The following is a 25,067-nucleotide window of genomic DNA, read 5'->3' on the forward strand; positions in this document are numbered from 1 at the left end:
TTAGCCTCAGCGTGCGTCTGGAAAGCCATGGGAGTTTAGCTTGTGGGTTTGCAGGTCCAGCTATTTGTCTTCCCAATGGTGTAGCGGGGGGGGGGGCAGCCACACCGGGCGCAACATCTGGGGGGGGGCGTTCGCACTCTCAGCTCTCTGCCCCTACCTGGCTCACTCACTCTCTCTCACTGCAGTGCTGGCTGTGTGAATCCGATCCGAGCCGCCGGGTCACCGCCCACTGTGGAGGGGGGGTGCCAGGCGTGCGGTGCGGAGAGAGAGTGAGGGACTATCTGGGGGAGGGACAGTGCAGCGGCTGCCCAGCGCAGCACTGAGCACGGGAGAGAACCACACCAGCCCAGCCCAGGCAGCAGCAAGAAGAAGCTGGCAGCGGCGGCAGGTTAGGGGTTAGGGGGCGCAAATTACTTGCCTTGCCCCGGATGCTGACAACCCACGCTACGCCACTGTGTCTTCCTGCTCTTCCTGGTGCAAATGGGAAGCAGGTAACACTCCGCTTCAGAGCTAATGGTCTGTCCGTCCCCCATCTCCTTAGGGCAAAGCATCAATCCCAAGTTAGCTGGTCTTATTGGAAGACACGGCCCGCAAAACAAGCAGCCCTTCACCGTGGCTTTCTTCAAAGCCACAGAGGTGCATCTCCGCAGTATCCGTTCCGCAGGAGGCAAACAGCGGAACCAGAACCGGTCGAAGACGCCAAAGAACCAAGAAGCCTTTCGGGTGTCAAACCTCGGAGGTATGCCGGCATTAGGTGTGTGCTTTCCATAAAGCTAACCCTGGTGGGGAATGCAGTTTAAAAGCTGGAACGATTTCTGTTTCAGGGAGTGAATGCTGGGTGGGGCCTTACAGGCTAGGAGATGGGCGGAGCAGGAGTTCCACTGGTTGGGTGGGACCCCACCGATGGCACTTCTGGCCATCCACAAGTTTGCTGCATTGTGTGCCGCAGAACCATCAAGCCATAACATAACCGTGGTTCCCAACTCTGAGCCCGGGCACCAAATTATATGGAGGAATAGGCACCGGATCTTGTGTGCGATTTTACAACTGCCTACCAGAGAGGAGAAGCCTGACTGAGGCTAAAGTGTTTTGCCTTTGCCCAGTTAATGAACAAGTAGCCATAGGCAAAAGCACTTGAATAAATACAAGCTAGGGCTGTGTAAACACAGAAGCATCGTTTACTTTTCTGAGGTTTTTCCCCTGGTTTGAGTGAGATGGCAAAGCTGACTTTGCAAATAGATATGTGGATCAGAGGTAACAATAATTTATTACTGGGGGCTTCCTTGATTTTTCATGGGGAACAATAGGCTGCTTAAAATGTTGATTAACAAAGTTTTCTATTGTTGAAGCTTATAATACAATAAGTCATCAAGTGGAATGACATTCACCTCTCACAATACTGCCAACAGCTTTTCCTCGCACAGAGTTTGAGGCAGAATTTTGATCCTGCCCCCAACTCAAATTTTGATATGTGCCCACTCAAAAAAAAGTCTGATGTTAAAATGTTCATGTAAGTCACTGGTGAGGGTGACAGAAAGTGCCCTTAACTGGGCTGTGCATTCACTAAAATTGCCGAGTAGTGTGCTGCTGGTCAATCTCAGCTAACATGGTAATTTTTTCCTCTCCTTTTCCTACTCAACACTTTTCAAACTCAGAAAACAGCAGCACTGACCAGAGACAAGCTTGCAAGAAACATGAGCTCTATGTCAGCTTCAGGGATCTTGGCTGGCAGGTAATGTGATTTCTGTGCTTGGAATCAGAGATTTGTGGTGCATTTTTAGTCCTCTGTTGCTATCGTGCTGGTAATGCAAACCCCATGACCCAGTTTTCCAAGTTCTGACCCTTAGAGAAGAGCAGTGGCTAAGCCCATCCTGGCAGTTGCTGCAAACTTCTAATGTACAGTAATACCTCTGCGATCGTCCGCCTCGTCTAGTGTCCATTCCGGCAAATGTCTGTGGCAAACCCAGAAGTACCGGAATGGGTTACTTCCGGGTTTTTCCGCTCGTGCTTTGCCCTAGGTCCTTTTCGGCTAGTGAGCGGGGCTCCAGAACGGATCCTGGTCGCAAAACAAGGATGTATGTCTGCAAAGTCATAGCAATCAGAGGGATGGAGGGGGTGGATATTATTGATTGGTCATCAGTCCTGCAGATTTGCAACTCCTCAGGATCATACTCTCAGCTTAGTTTGTTGAACTCTAATTTGGCTGCCTCCATCTAAAAGTGTGTTGGTTTAATGATGAGCGAATGCCCTCACCAAAATCAGCCACAATTTGATCAGCCCTGCATACTGAATCTTGCAAAATGTGAAGAGGTTGCTTAATGCCAGTGGGGCACATGCCCCTAATGCAGTTCTTTTCCACTTTCACGAAAGATTACCTGTGTGTTCAGAAGCAGGTTAACAAATTTGTGCTCTTAGTGGGGTGCCCCAAACACTTTCCTCCCCCCCCCTTGCTCATCTTCAAAGCCATCCTCAAAGACTTTAGGGCATTGCTAGCGAGTTACTGAGAGTGATGGCAGATGTAGCATTGAAACAGCAGTCACCAGGGAGCGCAAAAGCCAAGTCTGCCTCCCCTATTTGCCATCAGCAAGGGGTATTCACTAATCTTAAAGATGGAAGCTCCACCTAGTTATTGGCTCCAACAACCATTGGCAGAACCATCCTTCCAGAATGTGGCCATTTGGTTCCTTCACCAGGTAGTTGGAACTTGATTCCCTTGCACCACCAAAAATGCCCAGCTGCAAAGCGAGAGATACAGTGAAAAATGGTTCTTGATAAGCTGGAGGGCCACATTTCCTCCTGGGCAACCTTCCTAGGGCTGCTCACATGCCAGGGCCAGATGCAGAAAGTGTAAAATCCATGTAAATTTTGCCTTCGTACAGTAGGGTAGCTTTTGTATCCTCCTCTCTGTCTTCCATCCAGACAGGCCAGAACCATTATCAGGATATAAGGACACATTCCAGCAAGGCAAAAACCAGCCAGGCAATAAGATGTGAAGCAGGGCCAAATGAGGGGTGTGGCCTGGGACAAGGGTATGGTGCGAGGGGAACTCCCAAGGGTCAGATGCAAAGGCTTATAGGGCTGTATTTGACCTCTAGATCTGAGGCTCCACACCTCTGATGTGCAGCAGAATAGTCACAAAATCCTTCAATAGCTGCACTTGCATGTAGCAGTCAGCCAGACTTTCTTATAGGGAATTGTAGTAAAGTACAAGCTGCTTGTTGGCGCATGCTACCCAGTTCCTCCTGCTCTGCTTCTCCCCTGCTGTGAGCGGAATCAAGAAGACTTGATTTTGTGTTACGTCCAAATCAAGGATTGTGTTTTCCTGTCGACCACAAACCATGGGTTTAGATTGTTGGTTGTTATGGCTTGTTAGGGAGCAACAAACCATGCAGCCTAGTTCAGATGTAACACAAAGCCGAGGCTTCCTGGTTTGTTGTTCATCCCACTCATGCCAAGGGAGGAGCGATCAGGCAGGATGCATTGCTCTTTCCTGATAAACCATGGCTAGCACACTGCTTGTTCCTGATAAACCATGATTAACCAGAAAGTATGGCTTATCATAGTAGGGACGCGGGTGGCACTGTGGGTTAAACCACAGAGCCTAGGACTTGCTGATCAGAAGGTCAGTGGTTCGAATCCCCACGACGGGGTGAGCTCCCATTGCTCGGTCCCTGCTCCTGCCAACCTAGCAGTTCGAAAGCACATCAAAGTGCAAGTAGATAAATAGGTACCGCTCTGGCGTTTCTGTGTGCTGCTCTGGTTTGCCAGAAGCGGCTTAGTCATGCTGGCCACATGACCCGGAAGCTGTATGCCGGCTCCCATGGCCAATAAAGCGAGATGAACACCGCAACCCCAGAGTCGGTCACGACTGGACCTAATGGTCAGGGGTTCCTTTACCCTTTACCTTTTATGACTTATCATTATGTGCAAATGCCTCCATGGTGTAGCCAGAGGTCGGGATGGATCAGCTGAAGCCAGTGCTGTGAACATCTACACTTGAGCAAATGTCAAACGTAATGAGGAGTGTTTTACTAAATCTTCTCTTTCTCTGATGTAACCCAGGACTGGATCATTGCTCCAGAAGGTTATGCTGCGTATTATTGCGAGGGAGAGTGTGCCTTTCCATTGAACTCTTACATGAATGCAACAAACCATGCTATTGTACAAACACTGGTAAGCTCATCCTAATGCCCTTTTCGAACAGCTTGACTTAATCCGATCAATGTCTTTCTTTCTTTCTTTCTTTCTTTCTTTCTTTCTTTCTTTCTTTCTGAATCACGCGAGGTGTTAGTCATTGTGGATTTTAACAGGGTAAAATAACCTCTAGATATTATGCTGGGCATTATTTGCACCGTTTTGAGACTTGCTCAGTTTAGGTAGGGGCACTTTGAGGAAAACCTGAAATGGGGAGAAGAAGGAGGTGCAAATAACTTTGTGCTGTTTTGAGAAAGGGTGGGGAGTGGGCTTACAAAGGGCTTCACCTCACCACACTTTCCTTTCCTTGTTCAAACATTTAACTTTGGCGGCAGCTGCAGCAGCAGAGAGTGTTCACATTGCGACTGCCTTCCTTCTCCTGGGCAAGGGCCAATAACTGTCAGGAGATAGAGCTTCATGTAGAAGGCAGGGTGTTGCTGTTACTCCTGCAGGGTTACAGATTGGGCAGAGCCACAAGGAGTGCGCTGGGCTCCTTGATGTTGCAAGTGGAGAAGCCTGGGCTGGCCATTCTCAGTGGTGGTACTTCATCGAGCCTCTTGGGCTTGCCGATCAGAAGGTCAGCAGATCGAATCCCCACAATGGAGTGAGCTCCCGTTGCTCTGTCCCGGCTCCTGCCAACCTAGCAGTTCAAAAGCATGCCAAAAAGTAGATAAATAGGTTCCGCTGCAGCGGGAAGGTAAATGGTGTTTCCGTGCGCTCTGGCTTCCATCACAGTGTTCTGTTGCACCAGAAGTGGTTTCGTCATGCTGGCCACATGACCAGGAAAGATGTCTGTGGACAAATGCTGGCTCCCTCGGTCTGAAAAGCCAGATGAGTGCTGCACCCTTTAGTCGACTCTGACAGGATTTAACCATCCAGGGATCCTTTAACTTTGTCTTTACCTTTTACTCAGCAAGTGGCTGAGGCCATTTTCAGTGGATTGCACCCATTGTGCACCCATTACACAAAAAGAATTAGTAGTAGCAGGTGCCCAAACTAGGTTTATTAGCTGCTCATCAGAAGAAAACTTTCAGAGGATATGAAGTACTTAAAAGCCTCTGTAAAAATCAGCCAGAGAGAACATAATAGTATTTGTGTGTGTGTAATCTCATTAAAAGATTAATCATATAAAGCGGTCACATAGAAGAAATAGCTTATTAAAATAACTATTAAAATAAATAGTTGTTTCTCATGGACACAGAGACATATATTTAACTCCACCCAAGTTTCACTTTCCTTTCCCCCTGTGAAGAAGTTTTTTGTTTGTTTGCTTGTTTTAATAAGAGCTCTCCAACACCATGTTCTGATTGTGAGAAAAGGCAAAAAGAACTCCGTAATCCCAGTGGAAGAATGCAGTGCATATCTGAACTGCAAAGCCGTACCTATAACTGTTCAAAACCTCAAGCTCAAAATGCAGTTGCATCCTTCAAATTGCATGCATGTAATTGCAAAATGCATGAGCACTTTTTGCATATTTGCAACGACCACATCTACCTCTCTGCTGAGCCTTTTCTGCCCATGCTTTGATCTTCTTGCAGTAGATCTTCTTGCAGAGGAAGAAACTATAATTGCATGCTTTGCACAACATCAAAGGCCATTTTCCCTCTCAGCTGCTCCTCACTGGTGTTCAGGAGGCAACCCTAATGCAAAATTCAAATATATTGTTAGGTGATGATACTGTGTCTCTCACTTGAAACTTGAATGGGAATGGCTGTGGTGCAGACTTTTTCTGTCTTTCTCCTTGTGAAAGATATGAACATGGAAGAAAATGGTAGTGATGCTGTTTGTTACAACAGGAATGGGAAGCAGATATTGTTGGACTGCATTCCCCATCTTGACCATTGACCTTGTTGCATTAAAGTTCAACAATATCTGGTGATCTACATCTTCCCCATCTCTGCGTTAAAACACCCAGGTTCTCAAGTTTGGGTCAATAGGAAAGATTTGTGTTAACACCTATCAAAACATTTTGTGATGGTGGCCGTAGAAGAGAAGATGTGACTACCTTGATGTCTTGCAACCTTTTTGTCCCAACAGGTTCACTTTATAAACCCAGATACAGTGCCGAAGCCTTGCTGTGCCCCAACGCAGCTCAACGCCATCTCCGTCCTCTATTTTGATGACAGCTCCAACGTCATTCTGAAGAAATACCGGAACATGGTGGTACGAGCCTGTGGCTGCCATTGAACATTCAAATCGGGAAAGCCGCTTGCAGCTTGCAGAATGTGCAGGTTGTGTGTGCCGTTGTCTTATAACATGTGTCGTTAGAAAGAAAAGAAACCCTTCTTTGAAAACATGCCGCAGTTCTTAGGAACACCGTTTCTGAAGTGGCCAAAGAAAAGAAACGCATACACAAGTGGCACCTTGAACAATTTTGGCTTCCAAATAAGCATCATTCTGCAAACTGGTGCACAAGGAAAACAAGGACTGATGATCGGTTTTGTAAACAGGTCCGTACTTCCATAAGGCAAGCAAAACCTGTCCAAAAGTGCTTTGTCAAGGGGGAAATGAACCTTTTTAACAACAACTAAAAGCCATCTGTAGTGGGAAACATGCTTGTGTGTGTGATTGCGTGTCTGTTGTGTCGGGGAGGGGTTTGTAAAAGTTACTTTTAGAAGAATGAATTGTTTGAACTGAAATGAGTGAATTAAGCTGCCTGAATGAAGCAGTGATTCTGTTAAAAATTACTGTGGATGTGTAAATCCTGACTTTTTGTTTTCATGGATGTTTTTATCTTCCCATAACATTTTACATGTTTGGCACATTTCACCACCAAAGCGGTACTGCAATTCTTGGAAAGCAGATCTCAATTGTTGGTGTGTGTGTGTGTGTGTGTGTGTGTGTGAGAGAGAGAGAGAGAGAGAGAGAGAGAGAGAGATTGATTGAGAGATTTACAGCTGTGCATCATGTTCCCCAATCAAAAGCACAACCAGCAATAGAAATCTAGAATAGTTGTGGCTTATTTGTACATCCTGTTCCCATCCTAACACACCGACAGCCATAGAAACTGCACACGTATCTGATTCACTGTCATGTATCTCCAGTACAGTTGACTTAATTGTGTGACACCTTGCACAATTAAGCCACTACAGAACTCCTATTTTTATATTTTAAAAATTTGCTGTAAACCAACAATAAAATTTGCAAAACTGGTTCCTTTTCATAACATTTAGCCACAACAACAAATGAGCAGTTTTTACTCTAGGAACAGAAAATCATTGTCATTCTCCGCATCCTTAAACTTTCTTTCATTTGATTTACTTCCAACTCCATAGGTGATAGGAATACTTAGGCCTCCAAAGCAGTGGACCTCTTTTGGTGTCTGGAAGGGATGTGCTTGTCACAAGGATTTTATTTTCCTGAGCAGCATCCTCTCTCAGATTCTAATATTCTGTAGTGCTGGTTTTAATCCTCCCCAAATCTGGCATGGCAGGAGGGTAGTATAGCATGTATCCAGCAGCATTCCACGGAAAAATATTATTGATAATTTTTTAATATTTCTTGTAAACCGCTTGGAGGTTTTATTACCATCCAGTGGCATATGAATTGTGTTAAATGAATAAATAAACACTGGGCAGAGTTCTGTATCTTACCGATGTGGATGAGGAAATGGACAGGATCCTTATCAAATTGGGAAGGTCTGCCACACTGTAAAGGACAGGTCATACATTCAGAAGTATGACTTGGGGGACAGAATTAAATTCAGAAGAACCCATTTGCTGAGAAACTGGAGAGGCGTCAGGGATTTTTAGAAAGATTTAGGAACTACAGTTGATGACCAACTTGTACACAAATCAACAGTATGATGTTAAGACAAATATCATTTTAGGTTGCACTGACTGGTAGAACTGTTCCAAAACTTGAGGTGTTCTTCTCCTGAGCTTAAGATGTCTGTATCTGAAGCACTGTGTTTCGTTATTTGTACTACTTTCAAAAAGAGGCATGGGACACTGGGAAGGTTTTGAGGGGAAAGATACCAAGATTAGTAAATAGGAAGGAAGACTAAAGGAAGCAGGCCTCTGAACATTGGGAAGGGATGACTTAACTTGCAGGATTATTTTCCGCAAGATGAGTATGGCTTTTCAAAAAGCATTTGGAGCACAGAGGATAGCTCTATCAAGGACTATTAAGTGCTACAGCTAAATCCCAGTTTTCCCTACATACACATACAAAGTCCCTTCTAAAAATATAATGAATGAACACAGAGATCTTAGGAACAAATCAGACTGGTTAATTTTGTGGGGAGCAGGTGGGATTTGTGTATCTTGGTTGGCCAAAAGCCTGTTTTGCTGGCGAAGGCATGCTTGGAAATTTGTGGGACTGAACAAAGTATCCACAGCAAATTTTGTCTGTTGCTGGTGGGACCTCAAGTTGTTACCAAGGACTCCCCAAAACCCCACATTACCAAAGATGTGACTGAATACCTTTTATACTAATTGGGCATGGAGTTTTATTATCCTGCATAGCTTATTGTGCCTTACGATGCTAAATACTTTTAGAATGTAGACTAAATTATGCAGAACAAAAGAAGTTTTACAGTTCATAGATAAAACCCCTGTTTTGCCCACCAAATGTTTTGGACCATGATTCTTATTAGCCTCCATCATGTTGGATGGGCTAATAGGAGTCATCGTCCAAAATATCTGGAGGGCACCAAGTTGGGGGGAAGGTTGGCCTGAGACAAGGGTGCTAACCTTCAACCCTAGGCCTAAGAACACAGTGACTTGCCCAATAAATAGCCAGAGGGATTCATGTCCAAGCCAGGATCTGAACTGTGCTCTTCCAGACCATGGTATTTGCTGCCAGAAGTAGCAAGAGCAGCTTCGCTAAAAAGTTCCTTACATCCACCAGTCACAGCTTCAAAATTCAGACATAATTTGGTGCAAGAAATATCAGGCATCATAAATAACCAGCAGTCCTCTGTCTCATTGTACATTTCAACGAGGCCTTGGTGGAAAAGGGGAGGGGGGGGAGAAAAAACACCCAAAAGTGCAGCATTCACGTGAGAGAACGACTGAGAAGGTTTGAGATCCACAGCACAGCCGTTGTTGTCATTCAGCGCTTGGGGTTTTGCAAAGCTCCAATGAGGGGAGAAGGGTCCTGCTATCACAGTGGGGTTCGTGCTGCGATGAGGCATCCTTTTTCTTAAGGCTGCCCCTAGCAAGCTGGCAAATTGGGGCCCAGGTGAAAGGCCGCATGTTCTCCAAACAGAGCCTAACTACTTGGGCTAGCCACAGGCGCTTTCTGGCAGCGTCTGAAACCTCAGCTCGTCCCTGGGCCAGCTGGTGCTGATGTGGGCCTTGGTTGTTCAGGACCTCCTCTGAGAGAGGACACTTCCTTATTCTCCTTCACAGAGTCAGAGGAAAGGTAGCATACTTGTTGCTGGAGCGCAGCCACATGAGGAAGAATAGGAATTAACGTCTCTGCTTTCCTACCTACTTCTCCCTCTGGCAGCATGGGGATGGGGGGTTGGTCTCTGTGGGGAGGAGGAGTCGACCCCAGATAGGGTGCGTGTATTGCATGAGGGGCGCCCACCCACACCCAGAAACCCTTTAAATGATCATACCATCATATGTAGTGGTTATACAGTGACCTCAGCATGTCTTTACCTTCACTTTCTGATCAGGAATTCCAGTCCACATTCCCCCCCAAAATATTTTCAAAAAACAAATTTCTTTATTAAGAAAATGCCTAGGGGGTTCTTCGACTCCCGAGGCTGTCATTATTAAAAATGCAATTAGAAGTTAAACAAGGAGGATTTGGTATTCCAAATCCAGAACTATATTCCCCAAGCTTATTTATTGTCAAATATTAGATGCTGGAAACCCCAAACTAGTGATAAATTTTCCGAATTAGGCAATCCTGGAATATACATATATAGCTCCTTTATCTTGATGGACAGCATTGGGATCAGAGTACAGTGGTGCCTTGCAAGACGAAATTAATTCGTTCTGTGAGTTTTTTCGTCTTGCGAATTTTTCATCCTGCGAATTTTTCATCTTGCGAAGCACGGTCAAGTCGCAACTGCGCCTCTTCAAGCAGTTTTAAGAAAAAGGAAACAAACTTGCAAGACGTTTTCGTCTTGTGAAGCAAGCCCATAGGGAAATTCGTCTTGCGAAGCAACTCAAAAAATGAAAAACTCTTTCGTCTTGCGAGTTTTTCGTCTTCTGAGGCATTCGTCTTGTGAGGTACCACTGTATATTAAAACTTTTTCTCGCAGTGTTTTATCTCTGATCAGAAGGTATATAATCAGATGCTGGTGTATAACCACATAAAATTGGTCTGGGCTAACAAATATTTCACACACAAGGCCCTGCAGCGATGTCTGGCTTATCTGTTTGTTGTGGACTATCAGGGGCCTCCGCAAGACCTATCTTCTCCCTCACTTAGCTTTGCAACAGCCCATGCCAGAGAAGGCAGGATGGGGAAGTGCCTAGACCTCTGGTGCGTTATTATAGAAAAGTTCAGCCACCTAATTATCTACTTCTAGGGGTTTGATAAGCCTTGTTCAGGGAACTCAGATGCTTCTTTTAAGGCTAACGATACATAAGAAACACCTTCTGAGTGTGTACGCGTATATTATATGGGTGAGCTCCAGTGCCTTGTTGCCCTGTTGGTTGCTGTTCTATAGGTGGCATAAACCGTTTCACTGTATACCCTCCAGTCTCTTCTTTTTAAGATATGTTTTATGGGGATATTGTTTTTCCTGGGGTAATAAATGGCAGGCTTTCTGCCCATCTCTGTGTAAACTCCGCATTGTTTGTACATGTTTGTGTAAATAGTTTTCACGAAAGCAAGAACAAAAATTATTTATTTCAGCTTCTGGATTTTTCTCTCCCCTCCAATCACGTTCAGGAAAAATATATATATCTTCATCTCTCCTTTGAGCACATTTTGTTTCCTTATTTAAAGATATTTATTAACAACTGTTGGCGCAAAAAGAAAACTATACATTTTGGGTCCTTCCCCCCCCCCTTTAGAGCAGTTGTTTTTAGAAGGTTGTTTGTACAATTTAATCAAATAAATCATTGCTGTTTTACATGTTTTAAAGAAGAATGCCTAGTGTTGTGTGTTGATGTGATCATTTCTCTTTTTTCCTCTGCTCTCCGCCCTACCTGTGGTTGCACCCCAGACCTGTGCACATTTATTCAGAACTTGAGTAAAGTACCACTAAGGTACACTCAGGATTTCATCTGTCTACTTATAGTCCATCCTGCGCACATGAAGATGAGTGACAAGATCTGTCCTTTCGAGAGATAGGCAATTGATTTAACGTGTCTGCCATGGTAATTTCGTTGGCCGTGTTAGCAGTGCAGAAATGATGAACTTAAAAATATGTCAAGGCATCCTTGCTAACACTGCTAGAAGTAAACCTTTATTTATTCAGGCTTGCCAACCCATGGTCTCTGCTTACTGTCCCTGGTTACACACCATAAGAATCCTGGGAACTGTAGTTTTTTAATGGGTGCTGGGAATTCTAGCTATGTGAAGGCTGAACTGCAGTACCCAGGATTCTCTGTGTGTGTGTGTGTGAGGGGGAATCATGTGCTTTAAAGTTCCCCAAACTCCATCACTATCAGCCTCCACTGCCTCCACTTCACTCTAGTTGCTGGGCATGTCAATCGTCAACTCGAAATATAACACAGTGGTACCTAGGGGACGCGGGTGGCGCTGTGGGTTAAACCACAGAGCCTAGGACTTGCTGATCAGAAGGTCGGCGGTTCAAATCCCCGTGACAGGGTGAGCTCCCATTGCTCGGTCCCTGCTCCTGCCAACCTAGCAGTTCGAAAGCACGTCAAAGTGCAAGTAGATAAATAGGTACCGCTCCAGGGGGAAGGTAAATGGCGTTTCCGTGTGCTGCTCTGGTTCGCCAGAAGCGGCTTAGTCGTGCTGGCCACATGACCTGGAAGCTGTACGCCGGCTCCCTGAGCCAACGGAGCGAGATGAGCACTGCAACCCCAGAGTCGGTCACGACTGGACCTAATGGTCAGGGGTCCCTTTACCTTTTTATCCTATGCAGTTACATTCCTTCTTTCCCCCTTAGTCACAAGGCCTGTCAGTCTACTAGATCTCAAGATCACCTTATAGTGGGGAACTCGATCACTGCCTGCCCCCCTTGCTTTGATTCATTCCCACCTCCTATTTCCTTGTATTCCTAACTGCTTAGATTATGTGCCATGGTTACTTGTCAACAGTCACAGCAACCACATAGCTCTTAATGCAGAAATGTGGGGGTGGGGTAGGGGGTAAGAGCCCCAAGGAAAAAACGTAAATCCATTGCTGGCAGCCTTGCAAAGATGCCCAGTTGATTCTAGCACAGCTGTCGGCAGCTGTTTCAAAGAATTAGGAGGTAAATTAATTCTGTTTACTGCTGACATAGTTGAGAGATTTAGTCATTCCAGTAAAATTGCAGAGGCACAAGAAAGGCAGGGGGAGAGAAATGCTACGGAAACATCAGCCAAGAAGTTGAATCTCTCTCCTTTCCCCCACTGCCCAATTTAAGTGGCTATATTTCCAAAGATGCTGCCAGCATTAAGATTCTCTCCTGACGCCTTGACACCACTTCATGGAGAGTTCTTCCTCCTGAGGCAACATATAGAGTAGCGGTTAGAGTGTCAGGCCAGGTCCTGGGAAACCAGGGTTCAAAACTTCCTGCAGTCGTAAGCCTCACTTTGGACCAATAACCACCTCTTAGCCTAACCTACCTCACAGGGGTATGGGGAGTACATAATGAGAACCATGTACTCCTAGTGGTGCAGCAATAAAACTGCTATCACATTTGCAAAGCTAAGCAGGGTCTAGTATGGTTTCAAATTGGACGGGAGACTGTGTTGAGATCCCTGCATTGCAGGGGGTTGGACTAGATCTACAATTCTATGATTCTACGTGCACCTCCCTGAGATCCTTGGAGGAAGGGCGGGATAGAAACGGAACAATAAGTAAAAATAAATAACAGTCTCAGCGCAAGGATTTTTGCTTGCACAATGGGACTCCCTCTAAATCTGATTTGGGGGTTCTTCCAACCCTCTGGAGCAGATCTGGGAAGAGCAGCGAGGAGGAGAGGAAGCAAAGGCTGTTGTGCAAGTGGAGCTTCTTGCACTGATGATACGGTTACGCAGCACTATGTTAGATACAAGCCATAAAGTTTGAAAACACTTGTTTGCAGCAGGAATATTCACTAGGGACATGCCTCTCTATGTTCCCCTAATTGTTAGACAAATGTTTGCCCGTTATTCCAGAAACTGAACTGGAACCTTGCACAGAACATATTGAGGTACCCCACTAACTCCAAGAAGGTACATTTCCTACTGTTTCCATCCCAGATAGAAGGAGTGTACTGTTTCCAATATTCAGGATGTGAGTGCCATTTATTCTGTAGCCAAAGCAGCACTACATGCCCCCCTCAAGAGACAATATACCAGCAGACTCAGGGGAACCGCAAGGTTCTCTCTTATCTCTTTCACACACGTGCACTCACATATAATATGTGACATCCAAAAGGAATGGAAACCCTCAAAACAGTCCAGTGAAATCTGAGCACATTGAGTGGTCATAGAGCTCTGGCTGAGTGATGAAGGGGAGGGAATGGAGAATTGATTGAGCTGAGGAGCCATGGAAAAGAGTGACTGGGATCCTGAACAGCAGCACTTCACACTGCAACACTTTGTTACAGATCCTGCTTGTGTCTCCAATGCTGTGGTCTCAACGGGGATCATATTATGCTCCTGTGCTACTGCACATTTCAGATGATCCAGTGGCGTAGCGTGGGTTGTTAGCACCCGGGGCAAGGCAAGTAATTTGCGCCCCTTAACCCATGGATTTGCACCCCCTAACCCGTGGATTTGCGCCCCCTAACCCTAACCCCCAGATGTTGCGCCAGGTGCAGCCGACCCCCCCCTGCACCCCCCACGCTACACCACTGAGATGATCAGGTGGGAGAAAGACAGTCGGCTTTGGTGACTTTTCTTGAAGCTCCTTACCATCTTATTTCTCAGTCTCTTTCAGTATTCATGCTGCCAGGGTGGTTGGAATTAGAGGCTGAGACAGCTCTGTGTGTTAAAATATGGGACTCCCCCAATTGCGTGGATTCAATTTTGAGAAGAAAGCGATTGGATAACTTAAGTGGTGATGAACCTTCATAATCATGCCAAACATTTACTTCTCTCCCCAAGCACTTTTGCACAGCAGAGGTCACTTTGGGGATAGAATAGGTGCACGAGAGAGGAAGAAATTCAACAGGTGCAGTTTCACCCACCAAAGATAGGGAAAGCTGCTCCTATTGAACTTCTACCTGCCATAAAGATCTCACAGACAAGGAGTCCTGTTAAGGGGGAGTAACTGGATGAGCGATGAAGCGTGAGCAAAGTATTTGAAAGGAGCCCAGCGCAGGGTAGGGAGCAAATGTATTCTCAGCCCAGTGCTGACGGCGAAGGGGTATTTTGGTCAGATTTCTTTACTGCAACATCCTTAACCCAGCCGTTAATGTATCTGGCTCTGATATGAACTTTGGCCCGGCTAATGGAGGGAAACTATTCAAAGTTGGTGGATTTATCCCTATGCAATGTGCTACTGATGTGTCAAGTTCCTTGGATGACTTCACATAAACTATGTGAAAGTGGAAAGATGCCGAGTCTGGAATGAGTTACAAAGGGTCAAAGTTCAGCTATGTTGTCTCCCAGTTCTCTTGCAAGCGAAACCACTTTCCCCCTCCGCTATTTGGGAATCTTATTTAACTGTTACCCCTAATCCTAAACACATTCGCTTGGGTTGGGGGTGGGGGGCAGGTTCCATGGCTGTCAATGGTGTGTGATGGTTCCAAGTAAATAATAAATGCATTCATTGGAGGGGGAATTAAATTGCTAGTAAATTTATTGCAATTATGTTAAGGCAGCTCCAGTTATTAGATGTGTGCAGTATCAACACCAACAATAAAACCAGTACAACACACACACACACAGCTTAACAGAAATTTTTTATATGAGTGGCTGACACTGTAGTTCATTTCTCCTTTCTCTGAAGTTGCCCCACTGACTTGAACTACATTGCTTGTGTTGTGTGGATTTTTTCCATTTATATATTATGTTTCTATCTCACATTCCCTCAAGGTGTTGTACCTGAACCTCCTCCCCCCTCCCCATTTCATCCTCACAACATTCTTGTGAGGCAGGTTAGGTTGAGAGATGCTGACTGGCCCAAGGTATTTTTAATAAACAAATAACACCTATTCCCCACACTCCTGAAAGATTTGGGACTCATATTTATATGAGTCACTTTCCCCCGCCCCTCCTGGTTAGTTTTTGCAGAGTAAGTTTTTCATGACAAAGAAAAGTGAAGACAAAACGTAACATTGCAGATGACAGAATGTTCCAGGTTCCCCCCTCCTTTCTTTGGTTAACCCATCCATTATTTTGGTTTCACATTACTACTGAGAAGTCGGCTGTAACAAGGGCAAGGTAAAAACAAGCACGTACCATACGCAGAATGTGCAACGATAAATACTGTTAAGGGCATCTGGGTTTAAGAAGCTGTAGTTAACTTTCTGTCAGCACTGCCATTGGAAACTCTTATTTTCTGAGATTTATATCTTTATTTTGGGAAGGGAGCGGAGAAGAGGGTGGTGGAAGAGAGATTGGATTCCCTTGGACCTCAACGCATGAGTTTTAGCTATCAAGCGTTTATTTTTGTAGTTTGTGCTGCATGCTGTGCGGGATGGGTTCAATTTGTCTGTTATGAATTTCAGTGGATCATGTAACTGTAGCACTGTTTACCTCCATTTTTTATTTTTATTTTAAGAATGATTATTGACATATTTTGTGCTTAGCAGGAAACCAAGGTCCCCTGCAGACAATGGTTCTTGTTCAGAGCACTACAACTGTAGGGCAACAGAGGCATTTTTCTTTTCTTCTTTAAAAGGCTCACAAATACAAGCCAAGGGTAGGCATACGGTGGCAGCCATCTTGTCCTGCACATCTTGGACTCGGCCAAGGGTTGCCTCAAACCAATAGCATGAATCCAAACAGCAGGAATTAAAGAATGAGCATCCCTGGCCAAGAAGTCAGAAAATAACAGAATGTGTTAGAGGCAGCACTGCCAAGAATCTGAAGAACACTCCAGAAATATGGTTAGGGAAGACGTGGATAATGTCCGAGCTGAAGGCTTGAGGAAGCAGGTGTTGGTTCTTCAGGGAGCCATGAGGGCTAGCCCAAATGGATCTGCTTCCTGGGGTAGAACAACAAATGGTGCCCACCGCTCCCTCACATAGGCTGCATACACATTCCTGTTCACCCTGCACCCAGTACACTCCCACCACTGGTTTGTAATGTGGTGTGCACCGAACATTTGCTCTTGGTAGTCCCACCTGCCTCAGAAGTTCAGGGGTCGTGACCCAGGAGAGGCCATTCACTGTGGCAACTTCAAAGTTGTGGAACACCCTCACCTCGGAAGTGTGTCTGGCTTTTTTGCTATACCAGAGCCAGGGCTTTTTTGGGCTGTGGCTCCGATCTGGTGGAACGCTCTGTCACAAGAGACTAGGGCCCTGTGGGACTTGACATCTTTCCGCAGGGCCTGCAAGACAGAGCTGTTCCACCAGGCCTTTGGCCAGGGCACATCCTGACCCCCTCCTTTGGCAATCCTCACCGAACTCTAGCCCAAATGTTTGCCATTAATTTGATTGGAATTAATTTTATAATGAAATGATTTTAGAATGTTTTATCATTTTACTGTTGTTAGCTGCTCTGAGCCCGGCTTTGGCTGAGGAGGGAGGGATATAAATTATTATTATTATTATTATTATTATTATTATTATTATTATTATTACTGCTTTTGGCGAATGCCGAAAAATAATTTATTCAGCGTCTTCAGGAAAGTGAGGGGCAGATGGGACTTGTCAACCTGGGAAGGTAGCCCATCTAGGAGAAGGAAAACTCTGAACACAAACTTATGCTGCCTTGTGGGCAGTGCTGTTTTTCTAGAAAAAGAGGTGCTGGAACTCATCATGAACTCCTCCCTTGTTCTCTTATAATGGCAATGGGGCCCATCTGAGAGATGCTGGAACTGCTTTCTGGAGAGTTCCAGCTGAAAAAAAGCCCTGCTTGTGGGACACATTTGGGAGAGGAAAAGGCTAATGAGTAAACCCTACACAAATTTGGATTGGAGTCCCTAAGTCCTTGTACACCTCCTTCTGTAGTCAAGCTGGTGCCAAATGTATTGCTCTGCTTTCCTTTGGACCACATCAGTGAGGCTGAGAGGGGTCTTGTTGTCTGGGTAGCCCAGGATTCAGTGCCCAGACTTGCATCCCGGAGACGTCACTTCAGTGCTGCTAACTCAGCAAAAACAATGCAATTTGACTTCACCCCTGAAGGTGCACTCCATTGTCTCTCGAGTGCGCCAACAACCACATTTGTTACCCCTGACATTGACTCATCAGAAGAAATAACATGGAAGATGACAGAGAATTTGTGCATGAACCCAGCTTATATGGTGCATTTCCAAATTAAAGTCAACTTCCAGTCATAGTCTGTTCATATCAACTTATTCATTGCTTTGGTACATCTTCTCCCACCACAATTAAATAAATAATAACCCACCTCTTCGGACACTGCAGCAACCCTGAAGCACTGGTGTGGTTATAATATGTCATGCTGTTTTCTGAAAATGTAGTGGTTTGACCACTTAGCCAAAAAGTTGGAAAATGAAACCTTCAGCTTTCTTTGGGGGGCAGGAAACCCACTAAACCACCAATAGTAGCCTCTTGGGAAGCTAGGAGTCAGAGTGAATGGAGTCTGCCAAAATGTATGGAATTTCCTGTTAACACCACTAGACCACAAATTCAAAGCATGTCAAATTTAGCTGGGGACTGTAACACATGGAGTTACAACTTTCAAAGGTAGATGTGCAAAAGCATGGAACTACACATAAATGCAATTATGACTCAAAGCACAGGTTGGATGAAAATCTGAAGGAACATGGATACAAGTGCTGGTTAGGAAACTTCAAGCCCTACCAACTTTCTAGGAAAACACATTTGTGTACTCACACATATGTATCTTCCAATTTTGTAAAGAAAAAGGGACAGAAACATGTCTCATGTTAGTACATGTTTACACAGAACATTTCTAACACGAAACTTTGGAAAAGAGGAGATAAGTTGAATATTCAGATGAGGGGATTTGGAACAGTAGACTATGCCACTTGAGAATGAAGATTTGGTGAGCAATTATTTCGATCTTTCAGTGACCACATTCATACTCTGCCTTGAATTCGGTTCGTTGTGATCCACTACAACACACTGGCTTGTGGAAGGTTCCACCAAGTTAGACTCCCTTCCTGTGGGAAGCTAATGTGTCATGGAGAAGGTCTGTCACCTTGAATGAAGCTCCACATCTTTCCAGTGACTCATGCTCTTGACAAATGTTCTCCTGCCCTCTCAATCACAATTTCTGGGAAGCAGGAGAAATTGTATTGAACCTAGCGGCGAAGCTGTGAGGGGAAAACATAATGGTAAAGGCTTTAGCAAATTATAGCTGTAGTCCTATAGCCAGCCAGCTGGCCTCTAATGGACTGTAGAATCTTGTAGAAGTCTTATTTCACTGGTGAAGATGAGCTCCTTTAGCCAGTTCCCAGGGGTCTTCCTAATCCAAGACAAGATCTGGCATGGATGAACATCTGGCATCTGAGGTTGTCCTACCCAGGTGTAACAAAACTGTAGGGAGGAATTCAAAGCAGCACTAAGCAGATCACTCCATCAGTGCAGACGTTTCTCCTTGCCTGGTAGAACCATCTCTTCTTTCTGCCTGCTGCCTGCTGTTCTGGGGGTTCTCCTGACCCCCCTCTGTGCTAATTTGAGGGTAAGCATGGGGGAGGGGGGAGGAAAGACCCATTGTGCTCGAAGTCCTTGCACAGGCTTCCATTAGCAGGACTTGTTAGTTGACTCCATCCAGCCCATGGTCTACAGACCTTAGTGATCTGCAAGCTTCATTCAGATGGTCCATGCCATGTTTGTAAAAATAAAAATGAAATCATATAGCGTCTAACACAGCACATTGCAATTGCTACAGCTGTCAGACAAAATCATTAAATGGTCTGCCAAGACCCTCAGCAATATTTAAGTGTTTGTGTGAAGTCTGAGAACCACTTTTCTAGGCAACGAGTTAGTCTCTTGTAATGGATCTACCATAAACACTGTGATGGAACCCGCAAACAATTTTTTTAAATAATATTTTTTATTAAAGATTCTCTTTGTTTACAAAAATACATGCATTGTCTCTTTTCTCAGGTTGTAAAGTCTTTTCCATATATCAGTTACATCTGATGTGAGACATTAGTGTTGTATACAGAATAAGGCTAGGGGAGAAGAAAAAAGAGGGAGGGAGGGAAGTGGTAAACGTTGGAGAGGCGATACCTCCACAGGCACATACCTCCACATGTGGTTGGAATGCTCCAAAATCCAACTGTTCTGGACAGCAGTCCTACAAGAGATATGCAAAATAATTAAACAGGTATTAGAACTCACCCCAGAACTGGCCCTATTGAACATTTTCCAAGATCATAATGCCCACTCACATTATAAAGAGCTTATAACCCACCTCCTCTCAGCAGCCAGAAGCTGCTGTCAGGAGTAAGCATGGACCAATGGTATCAAATAGTATAGGAAACAGCCTTACTAGAAAAGCTAACCAAGAGACTGAAACAGACATGGCGACAAAGAGAAGAGGACACCTTCACCCCAGTATGGCTCCCCTTTATCACATACACAGCCCAACAAGACAACAAGAACCCACTGACAGCATATGAGTCAATATGGCTTACTTGACCCAACAATCCCCCCCCCCAACAAATCTCACTTCAGCCAACTAAACACAACCAACTATGCCCTGGGCCCCACAACCAACCTCCCTCACTACCAAGGAAATATAACAAACAAACAGAAAAAGAACCTACCAAAATGATGCTGACATAAAACCCCCACATACACACTAAGTATAAGAATCTGCAAACCTTTCAACTCTGATCAGATCTCCCCCCTCATCTCATTTATTTGGAAAGCAATGGTGGGGAAGCCCTGAACTGGACCAGAACCCCAGTGCTGAGGGAAGTGGTTAAATCCACTCATCTGCCATTTTCCTGATCCAAATTGCTCCCTCCTACTGTCGTTTACTCTGTTAAAGCAAACATACTTGTGGCTGCCTTTAAAAGAGATTAAAAGAGTTCAGAGAGCCATTTCCCAATGTCTTGTCTTGTTAGCCTCTGAAATAGCAAGGCTTCTCTCCCGTCCATGAATAAATACCAGGTTACATTCCTGCAATTTCCTCTGAAACTTATCTTTCAATCTTCTTAATCCAGTTACTTGAGCATCTTCATGTTAAAAAGGGGGGGAATGGCATCAGAATATGGTGATGAGAGTGTAATTTCAAGAGCCGCAGAGCTATATATAGGCATTGCTGAACAACCAAATGAACTACTTTACTTCTGTCAACCACAATGCCACTGAGATAGATGAATTACTGTCATTTCCAAAATTGCTAGCTGCAGAAGAAACATCCAAGACACTATCGTGTGCTCTAGCAGTGGGACTGACAAATCCACTGTAATCATGCAAAAACATTTTAAATGGTGCTGGTAAGGACCAACTCTGGAAATGGAGTGTCAGTCACTGGACCCCTGACCGTTAAGTCCAGTCGTGGCCGAGTCTGGGGTTGCGGCGCTCATCCCGCTTTATTGGCCGAGGGAGCTGGCGTACAGCTTCCAGGTCATGTGGCCAGCATGACTAAGCCGCTTCTGGCGAACCAGAGCAGCGTACGGAAACGCCGTTTACCTTCCTGCCGGAGCGGTACCTATTTATCTACTTGCACTTTGACATGCTTTCGAACTGCTAGGTTGGCAGGAGCAGGGACTGAGCAACGGGAGCTCACACCGTCGCGGGGATTCGAACTGCCAACCTGATCGGCAAGTACTAGGCTCTGTGGTTTAACCCACAGCGCCACCCGCGTCCCTTATGTGGCTCTTACCTTTGTACAATAGGATACATTGTTGTATCCTAATGTGGCTACATTGTAATGTGGCTACATGTGGATACATTGTTGTATCCTAATGTTGTATCCTAATGTGGCTCTTACCTTTGTACAATAGGCAACATTGTTGGCATCCATCTGCCTCGGGAGACAATGGAGAAGTGCACCTTCGGGGGTGAAGTCACACTGTTGGGGAGTTACAGCGCCTGCTGTGGCTGTAGAAAGCATTATGGGAGAGACATGTTTTGTTGCAGCTGGGGCAGATGAAGGCCCGGTCTGGTTGTGTTGCTGCAGATGCACCATGGCATTTCTTTGCTCTGGTCACTGCTGTGGATGCACAACCTGACTGTCTCCAGGCACTGTGGTTGCCTGCAAAGGATTCTCATACAGCAGCGTTGATATTGCCAGCCTTCATGTCTCATTTGCAGACATCTTTGTAGCACAGGGTTGGTCTGCCAATGGGCCTGGTGCCTGAAGCCAGCTCCCCGTGGAGCACGTCCTTGGGGATCCTGCCATCTTTCCTTCTGTGGACATGACCAAGCCAGAGAAGACGTTGCTGAGACAGGAATGTGCACATGCTGGGAATGTGGAGAGCACGTCTCTGCCCTGCCATGTGATGCCCAAAATCTTCCTGGTAGGAGGCATTGAGGCAGGTGTAAGTTGCCCATGACTCACTTCCATAATTCCAGTTACAGATAGGTAGCCGTGTTGGTCTGCCATAGTCAAAATAAAAAAATTGCTTCCAGTAGCACCTTAAAGACCAACTAAGTTAGTTCTTGGTATGAGCTTTCGTGCGCATGCACACTGTATCTGAAGAAGTGTGCATGCACACGAAAGCTCATACCAAGAACTAACTTAGTTGGTCTTTAAGGTGCTACTGGAAGCAATTTTTTTATTTTCACTTCCATAAAGCAGTGTGCTCAACATGCAAGCCTGGTAGACCTTCATGGTTTACATTACCATATTTCAAGGACACATTCCAATCTCACAAAAAACACTTGGAGAAGGCGCAGAGGACAGCGCATGAGGACAGCCTTGGGAGAAGCCCTGTTGTGTTCTGAGCTGATGCCAGAACCCACAGGGAAAATGGCAAGACTCCTGGACCATGGATAGCTACAGGTGAGCCTCTTGCTCCAACAAAGATTGGTACCAGACTGAGGCCTTTATGCCTCTGTCTCCAGACTACCTCCTCCAGGCACCACCTGATTGAGAAAGTTTCAGACCCTTAAAGGGGCAGCTCTCTCTGGCCTTAATTCTCTCCTCTGGCTAGGGAGACCTGAGTCCACACCCCTGATCTGCTGAGTTGTGTAGTTGCAAACCTGTGCACGGCTACCTGGGAGTAAGCTCCACTAAAGTGAGTGGAGCTTGTTTGTTGTTAAACACACCAAGCTTTTCAAAAGGTCTCCAGTCAGCTGAAAAGCAGTCCTTAGCTATAAATTATTATTATTATTATTGAAATATATTGCTTTAATTTTTATCCAAACAATGTCAAACTGTTTGGTTCATACAGCCAACTCCTGATGTGAATTGAAGGCTTGCTGCATGTTGTGCTGCTTTGTGCCCAGGGTGTCAATTTAGGATCTATTTATAGAGTTTTATTCATCTGCCAGTTGTACTGTTCCCTTCTCAGAGACGTAGATACCACCCAAAAATTTCCTGATATCTTTATTCTTGACTGTGGTGGCCTGCTGAATCAAGTCAGCAGAGTTAGATACCAATTCAATGTCATTTCCTTCAAGGATCAGCTCATCCTTCTGGACTTGCAACACTACACAGTTGACCCCTGGCCTCATGCGCACCCGACGGATATACTTCTCCCCAAGAAAGTTACAGATTTCCACAAGTGAGCCATTCTCCTGGATAACCACATTGATGGGGAAGTGAGCATACACTAACCTCATCTTGTAATGAAAGCCCAGTGTGACACCCTTGATCATATTTTGCATGTGACTGCAAATTGTGCGGTCTTTTGCCAGCTCCTTTCTGTTACCCCACCATTTGTCAACATGCAGCTTCTTGTGTTTCTTTCCCAAGAGAGAGAGTTCTACACTGATATGATTGAAATCCCTTCGCAGGGTTCCTCTGGGGCCCTTGACAATAACTGTCCGTCCCTTCAAATGAACCTCAACTTTTTCTGGGATGTCGACCGTCAGGTTGCTGGGAATGGTCTTCATTTTAAATCTCCCTGTTTGCAGAGAGGAGGAAAGTGCCCTTAGCTATAAATTAGAACAGCAGAGAATCTTGCAAAGAAGTGTTACCACTTAAACTGCTGGCATAAAACCGAAACCCTGTCAAAATACCCAGCCCCTGCTGGCTCATTTCCCCCATTCTCAGACTCTTTCTAGGCTATTCTGTCATAGGCAGTGGTAAAACTCGAAAGCCTTGTTATCACCTTATTCATTTGGCGGAGCAAGGAGGGCCAATCCATTACCTCGGTGCTCTGGCAAATTACATTGTTACTGCTGCTTTGGAAAGAAGAGTCCTGGTGGTGTATTTCCCTTCTCCTCCCCATTCCTGAGCCACCAAACCCCTGCAGTTGCCTCTCCTCTGTCAGGCTTCCTTCTACCCCTGTCTTTCACCAGTGGTGGTGGAGAAAAAACCTCCACAAGTATTGGAAGACACAGGATCTACCCACCTTGGAAGAATGGCAGATGAAGGTGATAGACTATATGGGACTAGCAGAAATGACTGGCAGAATCCGAGACCGGGGAAAAGAGACGGCGGAAGAAGATTGGAATAAATTTAAGAACTACCTTAAGAAACACTGTAAAATTCATGAATCTTAGAATAATGTTGTTTTTAAAACTACTGTATTTTTTGCACCATAACACTCACTTTTTTCCTCCTAGAAAGTAAGGGGAAATGTCTGTGCGTGTTATGGAGGGAATGCCTACGGGTGGCATGCCTACAGATTTTCCTCCTCTAAAAACTACGTGCGTGTTATGGTTGGGTGCGTGTTATAGAGCGAAAAATACGGTAAATGAAGTACAGCTGTAAAGATTAAGTGAAAGGAAAATAAGGATGATAATTAGATAAAATCAAGGGTGAGGATTTGCTGAGCTAAATTTTTGAAATGGGAACGCAGAAAGGGGAGGTATGAGGAGGTCGGTGAAATAAGTTTTAAGAAAATAAGGTATTGAAATTATACTTGTTCTTTTTATGTTATTTTTGTTTGTGTGTGTGTGTGTATTGTTATGTTTGTTATAATCTGTAAAATCTTAATAAATATTTATATATATATAAAAGAAAAAACCTCCACAACAACTATGAAGCACAGCTGAGCAGGAGAATGCAAGGCATGCCTCGTAGGCTGAGAGCAGTGGCATCATAACTACCCCCACAAAAAACCCCCAACTTTGTTGCTTCTCTCTGTGTCTTTTGGGGTGTGTTTGTTAACAGAGGCATATGTCTCATGCGTCAGAAATGTGCATGGCCAGAGGATAAGTATAAGGCTCTCTTGCCCCTTAATCCAACCCTGCGTTTCTACACTGCTTCGTTTTGTAATGCATTTACAATACACCCCCTTGCACAATGTTCCAGCAAGCGATGGCCTCCGAGCACTGCCTTATCTCTCACAGACATGACATCTGCAGCTGCTGCGGGTTTCTTCCTATGAGATGAAAGGACGAGAGGAAGATTCTTCCAGTAAATTTTATAGTGCCCACAACAGAGAGGTTGGAAGTCGCTAGGATTAAAAATAAAATAAAATCAAAAAAATAAAATCACTGCCTCCTGGTGAGTAATGAATAAGGAGCATGCCAACAAAGTAAACACCAAGACAACATCTAAAGACAGGGCAAAAGGAACTGGATTAAAGGATATCTAATGGGTGGAAGGCACAAGAGGGACATAAACAAGCTTCTC

General features: G+C 45.0%; 2 protein-coding genes and 1 long non-coding RNA gene across 4 annotated transcripts in view; 1 reads left to right on the forward strand and 2 right to left on the reverse strand.

Annotated features, from left to right (window-relative positions):
- Positions 1-7,346, forward strand: part of BMP7 (bone morphogenetic protein 7) — an 83,013-nt gene extending 75,667 nt beyond the window's left edge. Inside the window, exons 4-7 of one of the 2 annotated variants that reach the window (XM_083508169.1) lie at positions 542-739; positions 1,656-1,732; positions 4,063-4,173; positions 6,232-7,346. In XM_083508169.1, coding sequence (XP_083364295.1) covers positions 542-739; positions 1,656-1,732; positions 4,063-4,173; positions 6,232-6,381 — 536 coding nt within the window. In that variant the 3' untranslated portion in view covers positions 6,382-7,346. Of the gene's footprint in view, positions 1-541; positions 755-1,655; positions 1,733-4,062; positions 4,174-6,231 lie in introns of both variants that reach the window. The other variant, XM_083508168.1, reaches the window with a different exon arrangement.
- A 2,676-nt stretch (positions 7,347-10,022) lies between these two features.
- Positions 10,023-25,067, reverse strand: part of LOC310709121 — a 128,819-nt gene continuing 113,774 nt past the window's right edge. The window contains exons 2-3 of the long non-coding RNA XR_014527314.1: positions 10,403-10,568; positions 10,023-10,121 (exon numbers count right to left, since the gene is read on the reverse strand). This is a non-coding gene — a long non-coding RNA (uncharacterized lncRNA). The remainder of the gene's footprint in view (positions 10,122-10,402; positions 10,569-25,067) is intronic.
- LOC310709103 (large ribosomal subunit protein uL6-like) lies at positions 22,771-23,405 on the reverse strand. Its single transcript, XM_083508304.1, has one exon. It carries the CDS (start codon positions 23,375-23,377, stop codon positions 22,799-22,801), a length of 579 nt encoding a protein of 192 aa, XP_083364430.1. The 5' UTR covers positions 23,378-23,405; the 3' UTR covers positions 22,771-22,798.

Source organism: Podarcis liolepis (genome assembly GCF_965112155.1).
Source record: "Podarcis liolepis genome assembly, chromosome: 6".
In the NCBI taxonomy this organism is placed as follows: Eukaryota; Metazoa; Chordata; class Lepidosauria; order Squamata; family Lacertidae; genus Podarcis; species Podarcis liolepis.